The 21,027-nt window shown below is 42.4% G+C and overlaps 1 protein-coding gene across 2 annotated transcripts in view; it reads right to left on the reverse strand.

Moving 5' to 3' along the window:
* Positions 1–824: 824 nt before the first annotated feature.
* Positions 825–21,027, reverse strand: part of trim71 (tripartite motif containing 71, E3 ubiquitin protein ligase) — a 41,786-nt gene continuing 21,583 nt past the window's right edge. The window contains exons 3-8 of one of the 2 annotated variants that reach the window (XM_020586290.1): positions 14,034–14,168; positions 10,332–10,574; positions 9,984–10,205; positions 9,708–9,884; positions 6,293–6,433; positions 825–6,071 (exon numbers count right to left, since the gene is read on the reverse strand). In XM_020586290.1, coding sequence (XP_020441946.1) covers positions 5,499–6,071; positions 6,293–6,433; positions 9,708–9,884; positions 9,984–10,205; positions 10,332–10,574; positions 14,034–14,168 — 1,491 coding nt within the window. In that variant the 3' untranslated portion in view covers positions 825–5,498. Of the gene's footprint in view, positions 6,072–6,292; positions 6,434–9,707; positions 10,206–10,331; positions 10,575–14,033; positions 14,169–21,027 lie in introns of both variants that reach the window. The other variant, XM_020586289.1, reaches the window with a different exon arrangement.

Raw genomic sequence — 21,027 nt, forward strand, 5'->3', positions numbered from 1 at the left:
TGGCTTCCTTCCGGTCATCTCCACTAGGGGCGTGACAGCCCAGGATGCATTCATCAATGTGTGAATGCATCCGCAGGAGGATGACCTGCTTAGAGATACTTCAAAAATAGGACATAACCTTGGTGGCAGTTTTCTTAAGCTTTTGGTTTTACATTAAAACCATCTTAAGGAGCAGGCAGAAAGTCTCGGTTAATTTCTTTTTTTTTTAATGAGATATTTGTTTTTGATTTATTCCAGTGGAGGACAGATGAAGCTATATTTTAGGATCACAATTCAATTTATCCCATTAGTAAATCCACTCCACGCTATTAACTTTTTAATAAGTCAGGCCTTAGTTTAAATGACTGGGACAGCAGAGTTTTTGGATTTTGATAAGATTTCTGAGATTTCAAACTCCCACAGAACAAGGCCGGTCAAAATAAAACATCATAACTGAGAAGGAGACCTAGGAAATTCTTAATGTCAGTATTGGCAAATGAGCCATATGGAAAGATGAGTTGTGTGTGAAATGCATATACACAGGCACACATTCCCCAGTAGTGCCATGATTTAACCAGGATGGCAATATCATAAATAAATGTACAACTTTAATTAAGATCCATATATTAGGAGAGCTTCTTGGAACTCGTCATTTTAAGACAAAAAAAACTATTCTCTGTGGTGAGGAATATGAAAACAATGAACCAGACAGAGATACATCTGTTGTGTATTATGAAGGCGTTATATAATCTATATAACCTGGCAGCATTAAAAATCCTTAGCGAGTGAAACACAAATAATTTTTTGTATTTTTGAAAGTTAAGAGCAAACAAAGAGCCAAAAAATTTGAAGTGAAAGAAACAACTTTATTTAAGTGTAAACAAAAAGCAAACAAAAAACTGCATAGGAAATGTTTAAAGTCCACAGAGTACAGAGAGAGCAGAAAGTGGCCAATATATTATAGTCTCCTCTGCCTTATTTAGACTGAAGACCCAACATTTGCATTTCCACTCAGCCCGATGTGCGAGTGTGTTGAGAAGGAGGGAAGGTGTGTCGGCAAATGTATACACGAGGTTTGAGTGATAAACACACTCGCACATGGCGGCCTGGATGAGGAAGCGCCAGCAGCACCCATCTAAACTCAGCTGGCCATGCTCGCTCGCCCTGTATCTTGGACTGTGAGGAGGATACATTCAGTGGATTTCTGCTCAGACAAGAACACAAACACAATGCCCACTCCACACACAGACACTGATGAGGAAAATGTGACACCACAGAAACGAGCGTGTAGACACAGTGAGCTGTTATCTCATCAGGCCGAACACCTCCCATCTTGGCTGATGTTAAAGCTTGTATATAAATGAATACTGCGCTGCATGTTCCATTAAGCCACATACTACAGGCATTGTTGGTGTGCAACATTTAGCACCAATTGTTAGAGAAAAACTACCTGTCTTCTGTGGGCTCTGTTGTGTCTTGTAATTCTACCAGTGGCTGGTTGTAGCAAGTGGGCATCAACAAGATTCCATTTAACCCTTTTCTTCACAACATACATTCTAAAAGGGTCAATGAGCATCAAGTGGTGTGAAGTATTTGTACTTATTTGTAAAAGAAAAACAAAAACGGCAAAAACAAAATACAAAAAGAATAATCAGTGGAAAATAATCAAAGGCAACACTTTTCAGATTGAGAAATAATTTGTTTTCATAAAATGTCAGTGGGGACACACACTAGAGTCAGACTAGTACTGAAAGGTCATAACAAGGAAAATAAGTCACTACATTGCTACAGGAAAGGTTTCAATAAGACACCTGCAGGGCAGGGCTGCTGAGAACTACCTGAGTTAAAAATGTTTTCCTTTCTAAACTTTCAAACCCTTTTCTTTCTTTCAAGGATACAATCACTTAAAAGGAGGTCTACAACCTTGCACACATCACCTGGCGCAGCTTTGCTTTTTCCCCCTCTGAAAATTGTGAGGGGTTACAAATAAATGGTGGACACCCCCCTCTCCCCCCAAAAGTAGAAGTACAATCAACTGAGCACATGCTCGGCAGCCATCAGCGCACTTCCTGGATTCTTAAAGAGAAGAGGAGGGGAAGTGATTGCTAATTTGTGCTAGAGAAACCTGCTGCTTCTCACATGACAACCAGAGCACTCCAATTACTAGTCAAACACAAAATGGCCACCTTATGAAGCAATCATTATTCGATTATTTTTTTCAGTCTTCTAAAGCTACAGGGCTTGTTGAGATCTGTTATTATGTCTACCCATATTATGCGGTTAAAGAAAATTCAGCACTAATGGTCAGGGGGGCACACCAGCCTTCGGCATCGAGGCATGGCTGGCTGAACAGGTTGTGCTCTGCAGGGCCTCTAGAGAACAGGAAATACAATCGCAAAGGTCAAAAGGTTAATTCCATCCAATGTAATCCTAACACACATACAAATCTTTGGGTATATATTTTGGTAAAACCATCCCAATAGTCAGTTACCCATCCCATCTGAGTTTTCCAACACCCATCTGAGAGACGTCATTATAATACAAGGACTTTTTAAAGCATGCAACAAAATGAAAGACAAAGGCTTAAAATACATTTTTCCTCTTTAAGAGTGAAGACCTAAGGATCTTAAAGACAGAATTCTGCAATCTTAATTAAAACAAAACAGAGTAATACTGAAAAGCAAAAAAAAAAATAAATCCATTGGTGAAACAAGGTGTTGGGTTCAAAGCAGCAGGGTATGTGGACTCAAACTGGCTCACCATCAACATGCACTTACAAGTGGACTCTGCATGTTCAGAATCATCATGAGGTAAATATAAATGGGGCCCAGCCCTATTAAGTGCATCCAATCAGAGAGCGAGGATTTATCCTCGGGTTCTCCGATTTAACATTTGCATCTATGATATAATGGTCCAGTGACATTTGTTGTCTACAATAGCGTGGTCCAAACACCAACCCTGTTTGGCATAAAACTCTTACAGATCATTTTGGCACAATGCTTTCAAATGAAATATTTGGTTTCCTGGTGATACAAGGCATAGTTTACCGGGCAAATGACAGTAGATTCAACAAACAAAAATTTGGTCAGGGCTGCAAGATCAAGTGACCACCAACCTGAAACAGTACCATGATCTTTGGTCCTAGAGCTATGGGACATGTACTGCACTGTAACACAAGAAGAAAGAACGAGGTACATCTGTAATACATACATACATATCTGATGAGGTATGCTTACATAAAAGAGTAAAACCAAGGTATTTAGAAAGAGAAACAAGTTGAGGTATTTAAATGTACAGTAGCTATCAGAGACATACTTGAGGTATTTTGGAGTAGAAAAATGGAAATTCAAGAAAGTGGGTACAACAACCGGCGAGGTACAGGATATTTGAGATGTGAGGATGTAAATCCAGGTTATGTGCAGACAGGCCCTCTCCTCAGAGGTGAGAGCCAGTCGGTAAATCTTTTCACAGGTGTTTGCTAGGCTGAGGAAGCGGCCAACAGAACTGTAATTGTCTTTGTGCTTCCATTGGGACACAGACTGAACAAAAGAAAGGGAATTCAAAACCCCATGCTGATTTCACCACAAGGAGTTCATATCTCTTAGTCTCTAAGGAAATTCGTTTTGAATTCAAACACTAATCTGAGATGCCAATTTGAGCCTTTGGGCCATCTAATGCCGATAATACTGGGGCACTGTTTGGTGAGCTGAAGTGATAAATGTGAAGGGGAGCAAGGGGTTCTCTTTGGTGCAGGTATATCTCTGCAGACAGATTGAGAGGATGTCGTCTCAAATCCTTTCAGACCTGCTTGATCTTAGGGGGATCTGAAAGTATTTAAACTGTGACCAAATCACCCTTTTATTTTTCTAAGCTCAACACAAACAGTGCTATGAACTCAACTCAGAGTTCTGTGAACTTTACACTTCCCAGCAACAATGGTTTAAAAGGGGATTTTTAGTTTCCTTAATTGCCAAAGCTACAGCTGGCCACTGTGCAGAAATTCTAACTTTGGTTGAGTCCAGTAGATCGTCTGTAGACTGCCGTCCTTAGAGGAGTGGTCTACAAGCGCTCAATCTGAATATATCTCCTCAACTCCAAGTATCAATAAACAGGACAGGGCTTTGTGATGACGTCCACTCACTGAAACGGACTAAACCCCAGGCCCCGAAGGGAGTGGCTTTCAACCACAATCTAAATCCGAAGGATTGTAATATTAGGCCTTAAATTTTATGTCATTAACATCCTCTGAATGGCCAAATTAGGTGTCTATATCTGAGGCTTTTGTCACACAGCATGCCTCATCAAAAAGCTGTCATTCAATATTATGATAAAATCTCTATATAAAGATTGCTGATAGATCTCCAGATCCCCATAGATTAATATTCAAAATCCTTTTGTGCATCCTGACTTTTGGAGGAGACATTTCTCTTTATCTTAGTAATTCATACAAATGACTGGATAGTAGCAACACAAGCTGTTTTATTCTACCAAGAAAAAAAAAAAAATTAGTCTTATGAGACACAATTAGCGCGTGCTAAATATTTAGATAATTTTATTATGGGGTTTATTTGGGAGGTCATTTGAATGATTATTTTGGAGATGATTTCATAACTATTTTTTCTCATTAATAAATTAATCAAATTTGCCAGTAAAGCTAGAGGGAAAGCCTGAAAAGTACTGATCATTTTAATCAGTCCTACCCTGACCTGAGCTAATTTTGAAACTATCAAGTTTGGCATCACTTCACGTGCTCTTCTTAGGCTATCATAACACTACAAACTCCACACAGCCACAAAAGAGACTAGGGTCGATGCGCAAATAATAAAAAAAAAAAATCGTAAAACATGAAAGGACATTACTGTACCCTAGTCTCCTGTCTGAGCACAGTAATGACAATAGATCTTGCACCCTCTACAGAGAGTACTGACTCAGCATGTCTCAGCTCAACATTCAGGAGGTTCACTTTTAATGCACAGCAAGAACTCCATTAATCCTGTGCAAATACCACATGAGGAGTCTGTTCCTTTTTTGTCTGTCTTAAATAACAAAGTATAGAGGTAGACTTTTCTTCTTTGTAAAACTTCTCAGACTAAAACCTCTGCTCAGTGACTATGAGTACATTCATAAAGAGCTAAATGAGGTAGGTATTGAGCAGAGGGTACAAGATTTCAAGAAAAATGTGAAATTCCCTGAGATGGAAACTTAAGAAGAGCGTAGAGAGAATTCAGAGCAGCTGAGACAGAAAGAGGGAAATATGGCTCATTTAGTACTGATGATCTATTTGTAGAGGCCCTCTTTGTCATACACACCTTGGATATCTGATCTGAATATCTTAACTTTCAATGAAAATGACAAAAATCTATAGGCTTTAACTTCCCTTAATTTCAACATGCTCTCAATTCTCTCTGAGCTCTCCTACTGCTGTGTCTGTGGATTCGTTGTCTCTCCTCCATTTGCTCCATCTAAAACACTGCAAAAGGACAAATGGAGAAAGAGAACGCAAAAATATGCTTTTCTTTTTAGAACTTGAGGATACGATTATTACCAAAGTCAACGACCACAATGACTCCATCGGGCATCACAGCCACACCAGAGGGTCGATCCATCTGTCCAACACCACTCCCCTGTGTGCCAAATTTGCATAAGAAGTTCCCATTGGGCTCAAACACTTGGATTCTGTGGTTGCGGGAGTCAGCCACGATGATGCGGTTCTCCTGGTCAACAGCGACACCCTGGGGCCGCAGAAACTGCCCATTCCCAGTGCCCTCTGAACCCAGGAAACGAGCTGACTGGCAGTCTGGCCGGATGACCAGGAGCCGGTGGTTGTTGAAGTCGGTCACCACCAGGTGGTCTTCGTGGTTAAAGGCTACTCCTCTGGGAGAGTCAAAGTGTTTCCACAGGGCCCCTTCAAATCCATACTTGTTGAGGAAAGAGCCGTCAGGGGTGAAGAGCTGCACACGGTGGTTCCTGGTGTCGGAGACCAGGATCTTCCCCTCAGAGTTGACGGCCACATCCCAAGGATAGTTGAATTGCCCATTCTTGGTACCCTTTTCCCCAAACTTCATCTGGAACTGGCCCTCAAAAGTAAACACCTGTCAGACAAAGCAAATGTCTTAAGGCCCAACATATTTACATGTGGAGTAGAGGGAGAGTAAACATGAGGAAATGTTAGCCCATGAACAGAAGACAATATGTGAGTAAACATGTTTTCAGAAGCCAACATGATTACTAACTTACTCAATTTCACATTTTTCATGCTACTTTCCTCTTGGACATTCTAATGACTTGATCGTGTCTAGATGGGTTTTCATACCTGCACACGATGATTGTCCTTATCAGCCACAATGATTCGTCTCTGACTGTCACATGCAACCCCAGCGGGGCGATCAAACTGACCAGGCCGAGAACCCAGAGAGCCAAACTTATGGTGGAAGGCACCGCAAGGCTTGAATATCTGCAGAGAGTAGGAACAAGAACAGATCGAATTTCAGAAGAGACATTATGTATTGATTTTTGTTTAATGTTACACTGGAGCCCTCACTATGCACCAGTATTGAACATGTTGAGTACCGCTCAAGCTCAAGTGTTTGCTAAGCTGTGAGCTTTCCTGACATTCTACACTTAACACTGAGCCTATTTGTTTTATTAATGTCTGTATTATTTATAGTTTCTTTTTTTTCCATCTTTGAGTCCTAAATAATACTGTTATGTGTGAGTGCAGTGTGGACCCCAGGTGTAGACACAGAAACAACCAGGAGGAGTAGGAGCTAAGGAAAAAAGGTTTATTAAGGACAGACAGGTATGCTGAGTGGTGGAGGGCAAGCTCGCCTCGGCCAGGCCCGAAGTGCAGAGGCGACCGGGACAGACAAGGAAGTTCACCAGGAAGAATAGGAAACCAGGGGGACGAGGCAACAAGGAGGGACGAGGAGACCAGGAGGGACCCAGGAGGGATGAGGAGACCAGGAGGACCGGCAGCAGGAGGGACACAGGAACCAGAGGACGAGCACGAGAGCCGGCAGCAGGAGGGACACAGGAACCAGAGGAAGGGCAGGTGCAGAGCAGCAGGCAGTCAGGTACACAGGGTAGCATAGCAATCAGGTAAACAATGGCGCGGTGTTCAGGTACATATACTGCATAAGGGCGCTGGCAAACAGGTAACAACGAGGAGGGGAAAGTACTCACTCCGTGGGTTCTACTTGAAAAGAGAAGTAATAGCAGCAGGTGCATGACAGGAGTCTCTCAGTAACAGCATAGGAACCACTCGTCAAGACGGGATGAATACAGGTACGAACCAGAAACAACTTCATGCGTGGAATGAACCAGCAAAGAGGTGGCGGAAGACAGGGTGTGTGTGTGGATATATATATATATATATATATGTACACACACACAACAAACCACACAAACGACGGGACCGGGAGACAACCTGCCGCAGGTGAGTGAAATGAAGGCTAATTGCGGTGACAGAACAGTAGGGAGAGACAGGGCGAACGAAAACACCAATACAGGAAGCAGAGTGGCGTGAAACCGTAACACATACTGCATTTAATAAAACAAAAAGACTACTTTTTGCAAGTGTGGGTGTGCATGCACATGAAGACAAAAAGGAGAAAGAAATAAGCTTTATGCACTTCCAACAATGTTTGCCAAGCAGACTCCCTGCTACATAAACATGTCAGTTCAAAAATTAGCACTGATGGGTGAATGACAAATAATATATAATCACTCTAAATGCAATTTAACTGCTGGTTTCAGGAAAGTAACTAAGACTGAAACTAATCAGAAGCTGCTTTATTGGCCAGGTGCATCGGACACACGAGGAATTTGACTCTGGTACATCGGCTCTCAATGCGTATGTACATATCCCCATGCAAGGGGCAAGTAAGCAGTAAACCAGCATAAGGCTGTGTAATATAACAAATATAATAATTAACAACCAACAACTAGTGCATACAATGCAAAATAAGCAGTACAGACAGGCAGTAAACAATGCAGACAGACAAAGGAATGTTCATTGAAATGAGATAAATAGGAATAAAAACAGAGTACTTAAAACTAGAGACCTGTACGAGTCTGTATAATCTGTACGAGGTATATTTACAGGTATTGCACTGAGGGTTATTGTCCAATCATATGGTCACTGGTTAAGTGTTCATCAGAGTGATGGCCAGGGGGAATAAACTGTCCCTGTGCCTGGTTGTCTTGGTGCACAGTGACCTGTAACTCCACTTTAGGTCCTTGGAGATAGTGGAGCCCAGGAACTTGTAGGACTCTACTGCTGGTACAGTGCTGCCAAGTATGGTGAGGGGTAGGGTGGGGGTGGGGTGGGGGCATTTTCTGAAGTCCATTGTCATGAGTGTGTTCAGCTCCAGGTTGTTGCAGCTACACCACAGGACCAGCTGCTCAACCTCCCGTCTGTAGGCTGACTCGTTGCTGTCTCGGATGAGACCAATGACCATTGTATCATCAGCAAACTTTAGGAGCTTGGTGCCTTTCGGATCCTTTGTCTTTTAAAAAGGCCACGCACATCCTTTTCACAGATCACTAGAGGTGGGGGGCTGGAGAGAAGGATGGTGATTATCAGGGGAGCAGCTGCTGGATCTGAGGTGGGGAGGCTGAGGGGGGAGTGTTGTTTGTCAAACCTGCAGTAGAATACATTCAGGTCGTATGCCAGTTGACAGTCCTCCACAGCAATGGGGGATGGTTTCCTATAGCCAGTGATGCTTTTCAGGCTTCTCCACACAGACGAGGGGTTGCTGGCTGAAACCTGAGCTTTCAGATTTTCAGAATAGCTCTTCTTTGCTGCTCCAATCTCCTTTGTCAGTGTGTTCCTGGCCTGGCTGTACACAGTCTTGTCCCCACTTGTGTAAGCCTCCTCTTTGGCACGATGAAGCTGCTTGAGTCTTGCTGTAAACCAGGGCTTGTTGTTGTTGTATATGCAGAAGGACTTTGTGGGTGCACACACACACACACACACACACACACACACACACACACATTCTCACAGGTGACGTGCTGTCTGTATTTGGGCAGTTCATGGGAGAGATTTGTCCATGATTAAAGTCGCTGAGCCAGGTCTCCATGAAGCACAAAGCAGCAGAGCGTGCAAAGTCAGAGTTAGTCCTGTTGACGAGAAGAATTTCATCCATTTTGTTGACCAGGGAGTGGAAATTAGCCGGGTGAATAGATGGGAGTGAGGTCCATGTTCCCCTCTGTTGTAACCGCACCAAGGCACCTGCCTGCTTTCCACGGTGGCGTTTTTTCCAGGTCCCGTATATTGCCGCTGCACCTCCGATGCGAATGTCCATACAGCATTCTTCATTCACAAAAATCGGAGGAAGGTAGTTTGGTGTGAGCTGTCTGATATTTAACAGTTCTTCTCTGGTAAAAGTAATCCGGGATGAGTTGCAAAAGACCAAGAAAACAAAGAAAAACAACACAAGAGAGCGCGAGTGACCACGGTCGCCATCACTGTCGGCGCCGGAAGTTATGGTAGAACAGAGAGAAAAGAAGATGGCGGAGTCACTTTGACAGCTGTAAATGCAGAACATGCTGAACACCAGTTTTCTTTGCATTTGCTTTTCCTAAATTTAATGGCTTAGTTTTCATCTTTTCCTCAAACACCAATAAACCTCTGACACTGGCTAGCTAGAGAAGTGATTTGATAAAAAAAAGCAACCATTAACCATACGTGACTGTAGAGAGACAAGCTGAAAGCTGTGCTGTACCTGTATGCGATTGTTGCTGCGATCAGCCACCACCACATACCCCTCCTTGTCCACGCTGATGCCCCAGGGACGACACAGTTGACCATCTCCCTCCCCCTCGCACCCAAAGGATGACACCTGGGAGCCCAGGGACCCGTAGCTCCGGCCTGACTTCACCATCACCTTGAAGGGGCTGCCCTGGATGTGTTGGTTACACACCAGCACAGACACAAGGTGCTCCCCCTCACATTTGGGTAGGTAGCTGACAGTGTATGAGCCATTGTGGTGATCTGTTACCTCCACTGCAGACAGGTTACCGTCGGTGACGGACATGACCACTGCAGACACTGCATCCCCGCCCGAAAGGCGTGGCTCGCCATCATGGTCATAGCCAATCACAGTAAAGGAGGCAGGCTTGCCACGAAGTGCACTTTTCAGACCTTCACCATGAGCTTTGGTGACCAGGGCAAAGGCTCCACTGCTGATCAGGCCCATAGACTGGATGGCCATGTACAAAGCCTGTGGGACCACAGTGGAATAAATTCAGCTGCTTTATCTTTCTTAAAAGATTTCACTGTTTCTAAAATGAACCAAACAGCACAATTCCACTGGCTTATGACCTGTCTACACAGTTCCAGCACCTACCTGGTCTGGAGGAGTGAACATGAAACGGTCATCCTCCTGCGGCTGCAGCAGGCCCCTCAAAGCCTTGAGTTCATGTATCTGGGTGAGCATTCGCTCCCTGGCCAGCAGTACATCTAGGTGGCGGCCCTCATCCAACATCTGGCTGACGGCAGTGATGGTGCTGTCCAACTTGGTCAGACTCTGGTGCAGCTTCTCCACCTGTAGGTACAGAGACTTGGCCTTTACCTGACGGATCTTCTCCACCTGACAAGAGAGAGAATATCAGTGTTTTAATAGAGGAAGATCAAGCACATGACAAAGGTGCTTTATTGATCCTTGCTTGTAAAGTACAATGTTTTGGCAGATGTAACACAGTTTGGGTATTCTATAAAGTACTCCTGGTTTCTGGTGACACCATAACACAACTTGATATGTCTGGAAAAAAAAAAAAACAACTCTGGTATTTTATGGTTGCTCAGTGTGGTTACCCTCATTTGCAACCACATCTTCCACTTTATTCAATTTTAGAAGTATAACTGATTGTAGAATAACAGACAAAGTGTCCCTTGGAACCTCGGTCGTAAGTTACAACAAGTTAGTCCACTGGATGGCAGCAATGTGCTGACTGTAGCAAGACTGTCAGATTTTCAGGAACAAGAAAGAAGTAAATGTTTTTAAACCAGGCAGGTAATATGTGGGTTAGGCGAAGAGAAGCAAGGTAGAAAAACAGGTAACAGAGAACATTAACTGAGTATAGGATTTACTGGACTTGCCTGAGCTGATGGACACAGATGGGAAATAGTACTTTACAGATTTTTGGTTAGGTTTTTGACAGCATGTACATTTATTTAGCATTTCATGCCACCAGCACGAAAGTGCTTCCATTACTTCAAATCACTCTGATTTCTGACTTCAAGCAGAAATTCAGCCCTACAAAAATAAATTACTGCTACTACAGAAAAAGACACCTTACATATTTGAACTGTACAGGATGATAAATTTCATAAAACCAGGGGACATCAGTTATGCAGATTTTATGCAGAGCTACGAGGGTTGTTAGTTCTTTTTCTTTTTCTTGTATCACACATAACCTGTTGCAAGCTATACTTCCTTTTAGCTTTTTGATAAAGCAGTATAAAAGCAGAAAATAAGGTAATGTGCAACACTGCATGTTAAACAGTGAATCCAAAAAACTGTAGAATCTAAAAGAAGAAAATGAGTTAAAAAAAAAAAAAAAAAAGCTAAAAGTCAGTCAGTCACTTAACCACAACATATTTCACAGTCACAATACAAGGAGCATAAAGCATTAAAGAGGGTGGTAGAACCTGAGAAGCAGAGACTGGGCTCTTCCTGACATCACCAAACAAAGAAGCCTGGCTGCCTCTATGTGTAGGAGTTTTGACACAAAAGAGGATCTTTTGTTAATCTTTGGCCTAAGTGGAACTGCAATTTGCACCTGTGAGACTTGGGTTACTCTTTATAGTAACTGGGAGCAAATGCTCAGGGTAAGTTCCTGATGGACAGATAACTAGTTTTGGTTCTCTGGCTGAAAAACCACTGAAGAGGAGAACAGTAGAACTGGTGTGTAAGTAGCATAATACAGAGGGAAAAACCAGAGAAGAAACCATGGAGAATGTTTAATGACAGACCAGAACTCCTGCCCTACACACTGGCACAAGACACACCCAGACTTCCAGTCATAGCTTTTAAAGTGTCTCATGTTATGCCTGTGAGTCACAGCATAGTTCTTTTGGTGTCAGCTCACAGCCATCAATCTCTCTAGCTCAGTGAAACAATGCTGAGTCACTGCAGAGCACCTTCCTGGATTCAGTGTCTGGTTTCCTTTCAACACAGGTAACCATCACACCGGCTGCAGGAGACGCTAGTGGAGCCATTTCCAGTATCTTCCTGACATTCTCACGATCATTCCTCAAAGTATAGTACACAGAAAACAAAGACCATAAAAAGCACAGCAAAACTCACAACTGAACACATAGTTACACATTTACATTGAGTATTTATACTGGGGAGAAACCAGTCAAACCACAGTGCGTAAATGTACTTGAGTGTTTAGACAGTAAATGCACAGGAACCATATTTCTACTGGCAGCAACACATTTTTCAAATGTAATAATAATATGAATTTAACAGTTTGCAAACTGTCTAAATACATGAAACATTGCAAAACAGTCCGTTTGCAAGAAGGAAAAAGGCACACACACAAACTCAGCGTGTGTGGGTGTGGTATGGTTGCCTGTAATGACTTTATCAGGTCAGGGACAAAGAGCGAGTCCTATGATGGTGGAAAAGGATTAAAGAGGGACACGGCTAAGTGAAAACCTTCTCATTAGCACTTTGACTTGCACAAGCACAAAGGAGCTGTAAGACATGAGGGAGTGAGAGACAGGTCAATTTTTACAATGTGGCTAAGCCTGCTCTGAAGGTAAGGGTAGAAGTAAGGGTTTGGTGAACTGGTGCATGTCTGGGTGAAGTGACGGTTGTGTTGTGTCAGGCCCAAAGCAGCACATTTGAACACATTACTACATTTTACTATCTGGTTTCAGCTGGAGCCCATACAATCTGAATTTTCTGTGTTTGTATTTTTGGTGTTAGAGACTTCACTGGTACAATGGCATGCATTTAGTGCTGCCTTCTGTTTATGACAGGTTAGGGATTTGGAAGCACAGCTTAGCCTGGACCGAGGGGCCTCAGGGTGAGTGCTCTTTCTTTCACCCAAAACCATCTCCTCCTCAGGGTAACCATAAACCCGAGAGTCCCTTGCAGAGGGTTTCTGAAGCGTACCTTCTCACTCCCTCATAACATAATTCATTTAACCTACTGAAAAACAATTTCTGTTGCAGGCTACTCAAAAGTGACATTTGATATGATGTCGGTGGCTGCTTTCTATCCATTTTTTAATGGTTTACAAAAAAGTATGTTTATGGTATTTTCCTCCTCATGTACGGCCTTGCCAGCTCATGTGACTCCTATCAAATAAAGTGAATGTATTTATTTTATCCTTTAATGTGGCTGTCACAACCATTCATGCATTTAACAAACAGTCATTGGAATAATCATAACACATTCATATTAAGGATGCCTCACCAACAGCATTGTACATGGGACCCTTGTCAGCAGGATACAGCAGCTTCAGAAAGTATTCAGGCCCCTTCACTACACTATTATGTTGCAGATTTCATTCTAAATAACAAACTGCTTTTCTGCCCATCTATCTACACTCAGTAATCCATATAACCTCGCCATGATGTATGGCTCCAAACTATTTTATCAGAGTTCTACAGACAGTTCCTTGGACTCCATGGCTTGGGGTTTTTAAAGCAAACAGGATGCACCTGGCCACCATTTGGAGTGCCACAGCAAAGGGTCTGAATACTTCCATAAATAAGATTTTAGTTTAATATTTTTTATAAATTTGCAAAAAAAAAAAAAAAGAAATGGCAATTTTATTTATTTAAAATTAAATCCACAACACAATGAAGTTCGGGTAAAAAAAAGTGATGGTGGTTCAACACTTTCTGAAGCCACTGTGGCTCATCAACACCTGGGTGAAAAGCAAAGAAAGCAAGGTGCCTGATACTTGGTGGCAAATTGTGCCAAACCGACCTGAAAGCTAGTAGCCAGGCCAAAACAACATTAAAACTAACACTGCCCAGGGTACTGCCCACTGACTGAGCGCCGATCAACGTGCAGGAAGCAGCTCACCTTCCACAGTAGTTCACACTCCCTCTCCTCCAACGCTTTCTTGTGTCGAAGAACAAGGGCCTTGACTTCAGACTGTACCACCTTTGCTTTGATCTCCACCTGCTCTGCCATGGCCTGCACTTTCTCCATACTTAGCTGGGGAAACAAAACACAGTGACACAATCATGACCGGTGTGACACAAAATCTAACCAGCTTAACCAACAAAGAGCTGAAGCAAAACTGAAAAAGCTGGAAGTACAACACAGATGTTTTGCTGGCAGTGATAATGGAGAGTGAACAGAGAAATCAGACAGAACTCTCTTTTGCACCACGGCTTGACAATGCACTGAACAGGACACCATTGCCTGGCCTGGGATACAGGATGCAGAGGATCAGGAAACGCTGAAAAGAAAGGACATTGTGTGTGACCACCTCCCTGGCACAAACACTTGCCCAGTTTGTGATCTATTCCTTTCTCACATTTGGTGGCTCCATTACAAGGGGAAAGGCAAAATGGGTCAGGAATAGGAAGTCACTTAACACTGCACTAAGTGATGCAGCATCCTGCTGGGCTGGACCTCTGTTCTGTGTGCATCATAAGATTGGAGCTCCATAGTGAAGTATGGAACTGTATTACTTTTTTTAGCTATGACTAAAACGTGTCAAAAGGTTGGCATGGCACACTTAGTTAGATTTCAAGTCTTAGTTACTTATTCTTTGATCAGATATGTTTAAATCAGGAATCTATTAGGCACATTAGACTAGGTTTTATATAAGCAAATGTCTCCATATAACAGTGAGAAATAGACATAGGTGAAAAATATTTATATTCTCCAAACTAAAATATTGAAAAAATATAGTTTTGGCAGTGTTGTAATACTCGAGTCCAGAACTTGGACTAGAGTCTGATTTGAGTCCAGATTTTCAGGACTCAAGACTCGACTTGGACTTGAGCACTGATGACTGACTCTAGCAGGAACTGCATTTAGACTCTGAAGTTGGAGATGAGGACAAACCTTTTTTTCTTTTTTGTAACAAGCCATAATAATTGGGTCTATAACATATTATAAAATGGTGAGAGCTGTCTTAGTTGTTTAATGTTGTTAGGTATTTTTAGTCAGATAGATATTGGTCAGATACTTGTTGTATTAGGAATGTTTAGAGTAGACAGGATGTCTAGTTAGTCATTCTCATGAATGCTGCAGGATGCTTATGGTCAAGGATAACTAGATAGAAAGTTGATGATTGTCAGCAGACAGGGTGTTTAATATTATTATTATCACGTGTATAACTGTAGCCTTAGCCATAATATGTTCTTATGTTTAATGTCATGACACGTCACTAGAGGTCGTGTTAGAATGTTTTTAGTTACACACCACTTAATCAACAGACACACACACATGCACATTGATTTGCTTCATGTTTTGACTACTGCTATGACCAGCTGCAAAGCTGGTAACAGAGACGTCGCGGTTGACGTTTCTGTGTAGTATGGGGCTAGCCCAACCGAGGGGATATAATGTATAGGCCTGGTGGGTTCAGGGTCTTTCATCTTTCAGCTGCCTGCGTGCAGTTTGGAGGTGGAAGATACCTGAGTGTGTAATGTTAATTTTACCTGTGATCCTTTGAATAAATCAGCACTGTTTTGAAGTTACTTGGACTGCTTCGTCTCTCAGAGTTAGCAATGGTTAAAAGAATCGGAATGCTACAATGTAGACCTTGATGACTCCGACCTTGGTAACAGGGCCTCTACTCGGATTATTCTTTGGTGACTGACTCAAACACAATTGAGACTTGAGGTTTAGTGACTTGACACTGAGTTTTGGTACCAAATCTTAGGCATCATAGTATCAAAAATGTTCAAACAGTGGCCAGGCCTGTAGGGCAACATGTAAAGATGTTACTTTTGGTGTTGTATTAACAGTTAAGACTGTGTGTGATGAAAAGGGATCTCACATAGGCTTGAGAGAAGGTGTACAATGAAAGGACACAAAGCCTCTTCATTACCTTGATAAATACCGCTGCACTAAAAAGCAACGGCATGGCATAAACTTGAAAAATTCCACCTTCAAGGCCTTCAGCATTTACAACCCACAATTTGGGGACATTTTTCTCTTTGTCTCCCTGCCTTCCCCCCTGGTGGTTTTATCTGGCTTTTTCTCTGGCATTTTCTGGGAGGTCACAGGGTAAACCGGACCTCACAGGGACGAAGGGGAGGTGGGATAAAGCTTCCTTTGTGATAATGGCTGCAGGGATCAAAGGTCACCTAAACCTTTACAGGTCGTGATCTGCAACCCCTGTCTTAAGACACATACTTGCCCACCCCCACAGCATGTCTGCAAGAACAAAGCCTGGCAAAAGGGCCCTTTTCTCCTTGGCCCAGCCATTTGAGGTGGGCAGCTAAAGGGTCAATTAAATCAGGCATCAAGAGGAGCAACAGCAGGGAGTGAATACTGGAGGAAATGGGGGGAGAACTGGTGTCAACAGAGAGGGAGAAAAGGAGACATTTAAAAGCAACCAGCTTTTTGCAATTGTTTCTGCATAATCTTGAACAATACTAATAACCATTCAATTAATTCATTTTTCTTCATTGTTCCATTTCTTTGTCCTGTTTTTTTTTTCCTCTCCCATTCACTTGCTCTTTTTCTTACTTCTCACACTCCATTTTTTTGTCCTCTGCTTATTCGTGTGATCTCAATTCACTTAACTACATCCACTTTTTCCTTATGTAAATCTTTTGCTTGTGTCTTAGTCAAGGAAACATGTATTTAGAGAAATGAGACGTCAGTGACAGCCAATTCTGAAAACACTGGATTTAGCTGTCAGTTAGAGCTTATATAAGGAAATTCAGTCTTCCATAACGATTCCACGCTGCGCCTTAAGCACTAGCCTACCAGGGACGGCCTGATTTCCAGGTTAAGAATGAATGATCAAATAAGGGAACTGGGATGTACTGCATAAAATATGGACACCATGCCAGCTTACAAAAATGAAACCAGCGCTACATGAACGCCCCTGGCGGCTGATTGCAGTATAAGTCATAAATCCTGCCTCCTCCATGTTAGTGGATGGGACATGAGTCAAACTATAAACTCAAAGTTCAAATCTGATAAATTCCTCCCAGAGGTCACTTCTGTGGTTTTTGGTAGATATTATTGCGCCGATGTGTGTACAAGTGGTTATTTTTCTCGCAGGTTTCTTAGTTATTGGATGAAATAAAGAGAGGTGTATTTCATTTCATTTGACAGCTTTGATTGGCGGTTCAATGCTGTCGCTACGACGCAAAATATGGCTGCAAAAACACCAAGATGGCAACCACTGTATTCTCTATATTTTAGCTTCACTTTTGCATAGTGGAGGGAAGTGGTGATGCCATGTTTAATGTATATATGTCAATGGGATGTACCCACAACCTCCATTTTCTCTCATTCTGTCTTTACCGCAACACTCCCAGAAGAGTAGAGCGTGGAACACAAAGAGGATCAAAATGACCAATCAAACCGCAGATAGAAAGCGCTCTGGCCAAGCAAGAGGTCAGAAGTCAGAGGAGATAATGGATGTGGAGTGGGCGGAAATATCCTACCTCAGGGGACATGAGCGCGTGTGTGTGTGTGTGTGTGTGTGCGCGCGTTTACATATTATCTGGCGTGAGCATTCACTCCCATGTTGACCTGGAGCCAAAAACAGACAAACACACACCAAAACACTATAAGGGATTTCCAGATGGCAGGAGGTGTTTCTTGCATCTCAGCTGTATATAACCTGGTGCTGTACATTTAATAAACTATGGGGAATGATGTGTATATGTTGAAATGATTGCTATTGATTAAGAAGATCAAAGGTACACTGTGGGACCTGGTTTCCTAAACAGCATCTGGAATCTGGCATTTAAACTGAGCAGATCTGTGTTGTAATATCTTGGAATTTGAAGAACACGAAGAGTGACAGAAGTAACCATCCATTAGAGCACAAAGTGTTGCTCAGGCAAACTAAGGTCAAGCTGAGAAAAGGATAGGTGAGGCTCTGCTGAAGAGACCGTACATACCAGCATGTCACATGACCTCAGTGGAAAAGCTAGTGTTTCATTTTTCAGCCAAGTCTTTACCAAGGTCATAGCACTGCCCCACCTTCCACGCAAAGCAGACAACCTTTGCGTGTGCGCCATATCCGTTTATCCAAGGTTGCAACTGAAGAATAGTTTATAATAATAATTTAATAATTTATTTTGTATTGTTTGTGCTATGAAATGTTAGATTACCACAGTTTGAGTCTTCAAACTGTATGATTAAAAATGAAGTCTGAACAAACTTAATGCAGTGTTTGTTTGAATTCATTTTAATGCACCCAACATGACCGGATCTAAATTACGTCAAGCTCATTTTTTGTTCATTTACAGGGTCTCCCGGCCTCGCTGAAGTGACCCGGCTAACGTAATTGTGAAGAATAAAAAATAAAAAACTGTAAAAAGTCCATTTTAGCTCACATTTATCCACTGTGTAAAATCCAAACTGCTTCCTCACAGTACTTCTCATATTTTCTGTGTCATGATTATTTATTCACCACAGCTCACTAGTTTAGTCCAGTTTGCTTTAGCAAAAAGAACAGGCCTAACCATAGCTTAATGTGGAAAGGCAACAGCATACAATGGGTCAGATACACTGTGCATTTCATAAACAACTCCCACTGCTGTTTTTATATGCTGTGAATTTTTAAAACTGAGATTATTACCAATTCATGTTTCATTTAAATATTTTCTGTGGAATCAAAAGTGGCACTCCTAACAGTGATGCAATAGTGCGAAAGGCAGGAAATCCTCTCATTTAAGAAGCTGGAATTTTGGGGGGGGGGCGCTAGGAAGCTGCCCATTCAATAACTACATAAATGAAGAGAGGCAGTGTGTGTTTCTGTGCTACTGAGATTAAGAGGCCAGGGGTGTGAATGAATGAATGAGTGAATGGGGGAGGGCAAAGTGTTACGCATTTTTAAAAGTGGAGGGGTTTTCCTTTCTCTAAAATCCTTCAAATACCTCATCCACCCTCCCCCATCCTGCTCTTCACTCCTCCTCCCCTTTGACCTTCAGCCCTGCCCCCGCCCTATACAACCAGCCCCCTCTGAGGGCCAGCTGGACACCTCTAACCCCAGGCTACCCAGCAGCCCAGGACTGGTCACTCTCAAACATATTCAAGCTGATTATCTCTATTAGCTGCGCTCTGTGTGCTGAAGAACAACAGAGAGACGCAGCTGCTCTACTCTGCTTCTCCTCAGCCTCTCTAGGAGATGGATGAGTGTGGATTTGTGTGGTGTTTTTTGTCAAACACTGGAAAATGTTGCATGAGAGCTGTTCACTTTGTTTACAAAAGACTGAAATCAGTTTAACCTGACTGTTGAGTGATGCAAAACATTTTTCTTCTGATGCGGTTATAAAAACCTCTGGCCCTGTTCTCTTAAATTGATTATATTCTGAGTTCAAGTATTGTACAATGCCAACAATAATGAAATTACAATTGTGTCATTTTGCTTGAAATAATCAATGATGTCAACTTTAATATTTTAACCGATGCATCTTTTTTTATATGAGCTGAGAAAAACTTTGAAAAATCAACTGGACTAGGTTTTTAGGTCGAAGGCTTTTCACTGGATGACTGAGAATCTGCACGGACATTTTATATGAGCTTTCTGATTTCTAAAATACTGTGATAATTTTTTAAAACTAATGCTCTACTTTCCTATCATTACGTAGCTGTTGCCAACTGCCAGTAAAATCCAGAAAAGAAGAATATCAATATGTAAATGCTGCATGCTTACATCAGTTGTTTTTGGTTTCAGTCATTGGTCGACTCCAGCCAATGCAGTTTTAGAAATTCACGGCGGCTGCAGCAGATTCTGGCTTGTTTGCAAAAGAGGTTCAGTTTAAAAGTTTCCAAAGACCAAAAGCTTCAAAATTAATGGGAGTACTTCAAATTATCAGAAAACAAAACAGTGGTTTGTTCACTGTGCAAAGTGTCATTAGCAGCACTAACGCTATGCACTTGCGCCTGGAGAGAACAAACTGCCGCTATTCTGGATGATGAATCGGCAAAAAGGCAAAACAAGCATGCTGTCTATTCATGTTTATTAAATTACAATTGGTAGGACAAGCTTTTTAATATCTTTTGTCCTTGTATCTGCTAAACTCATGATTTAAACCATAAAGTTGTCTGCCCTTTACCTTAGAATTTCCAGTTAATAATACAGCAAGAAAATATCTGGACACTTCAGCAACATTAGAGATGCACAGAGTCTCTGGCGGGGCATCCAAACCCTCAGAGGCTATAAACCCCCACCTCAGAACTGTGATAGTGACATCTCTCTGCTGAACAGCCTCAATGACTTCCTTGGCCACATTGAAACACAGAACACCACACCGGCACAGAAGACCACTCCTCCCCCAGGCGAGCAGGCTGTGTGTCTGTCCGCAGCCAGTGTGAAAAAGACCCTCTCTAGGATTAAGCCACGCAAGGCAGCTGGACCAGATAACATACTGTACCTGGTCATATTTTAAAGGACTGTGCCATGGAGCTCATCTTGCCGTGGACATCTTTAACATCTCCCTGAGCCAAGCGGTTGTTCCCACGTGTTTCAAGGCCGCCACAATAATTCCAATTGCAAAGAAGCCCCACCCAACTAGTTACAGTGACTATCGGCCTGTAGCACTGATTCCAAATATTATGAAGTGTTTCAAGCGGCTGGTCATGCAGAACGTCAAGTCCATCCTTCCTCCCTCCCATGACCCATTTCAGTTTGCATACACATCCAACAGGTCCACAGAGCAGGCCATTACTGCTGTTCTCCATCCAGCCTTCACCCACCTAAATTCAAAGAACTCTTACGTGCGAATGCTGTTCCTAGACTTCAGTTCAGCATTGAACACAATCATTCCCCAGCAGCTTACACAAAAACTTGAACACTTGGGACTCAAAACCTCTTTCTGCAACTGGGTGCTGGACTTTCTAACAGGGAGGCCACAAAATGTGC

The sequence above is a fragment of the Monopterus albus genome, unplaced genomic scaffold (assembly GCF_001952655.1).
Source record: "Monopterus albus unplaced genomic scaffold, M_albus_1.0 scaffold402.1, whole genome shotgun sequence".
Lineage (NCBI taxonomy): Eukaryota > Metazoa > Chordata > Actinopteri > Synbranchiformes > Synbranchidae > Monopterus > Monopterus albus.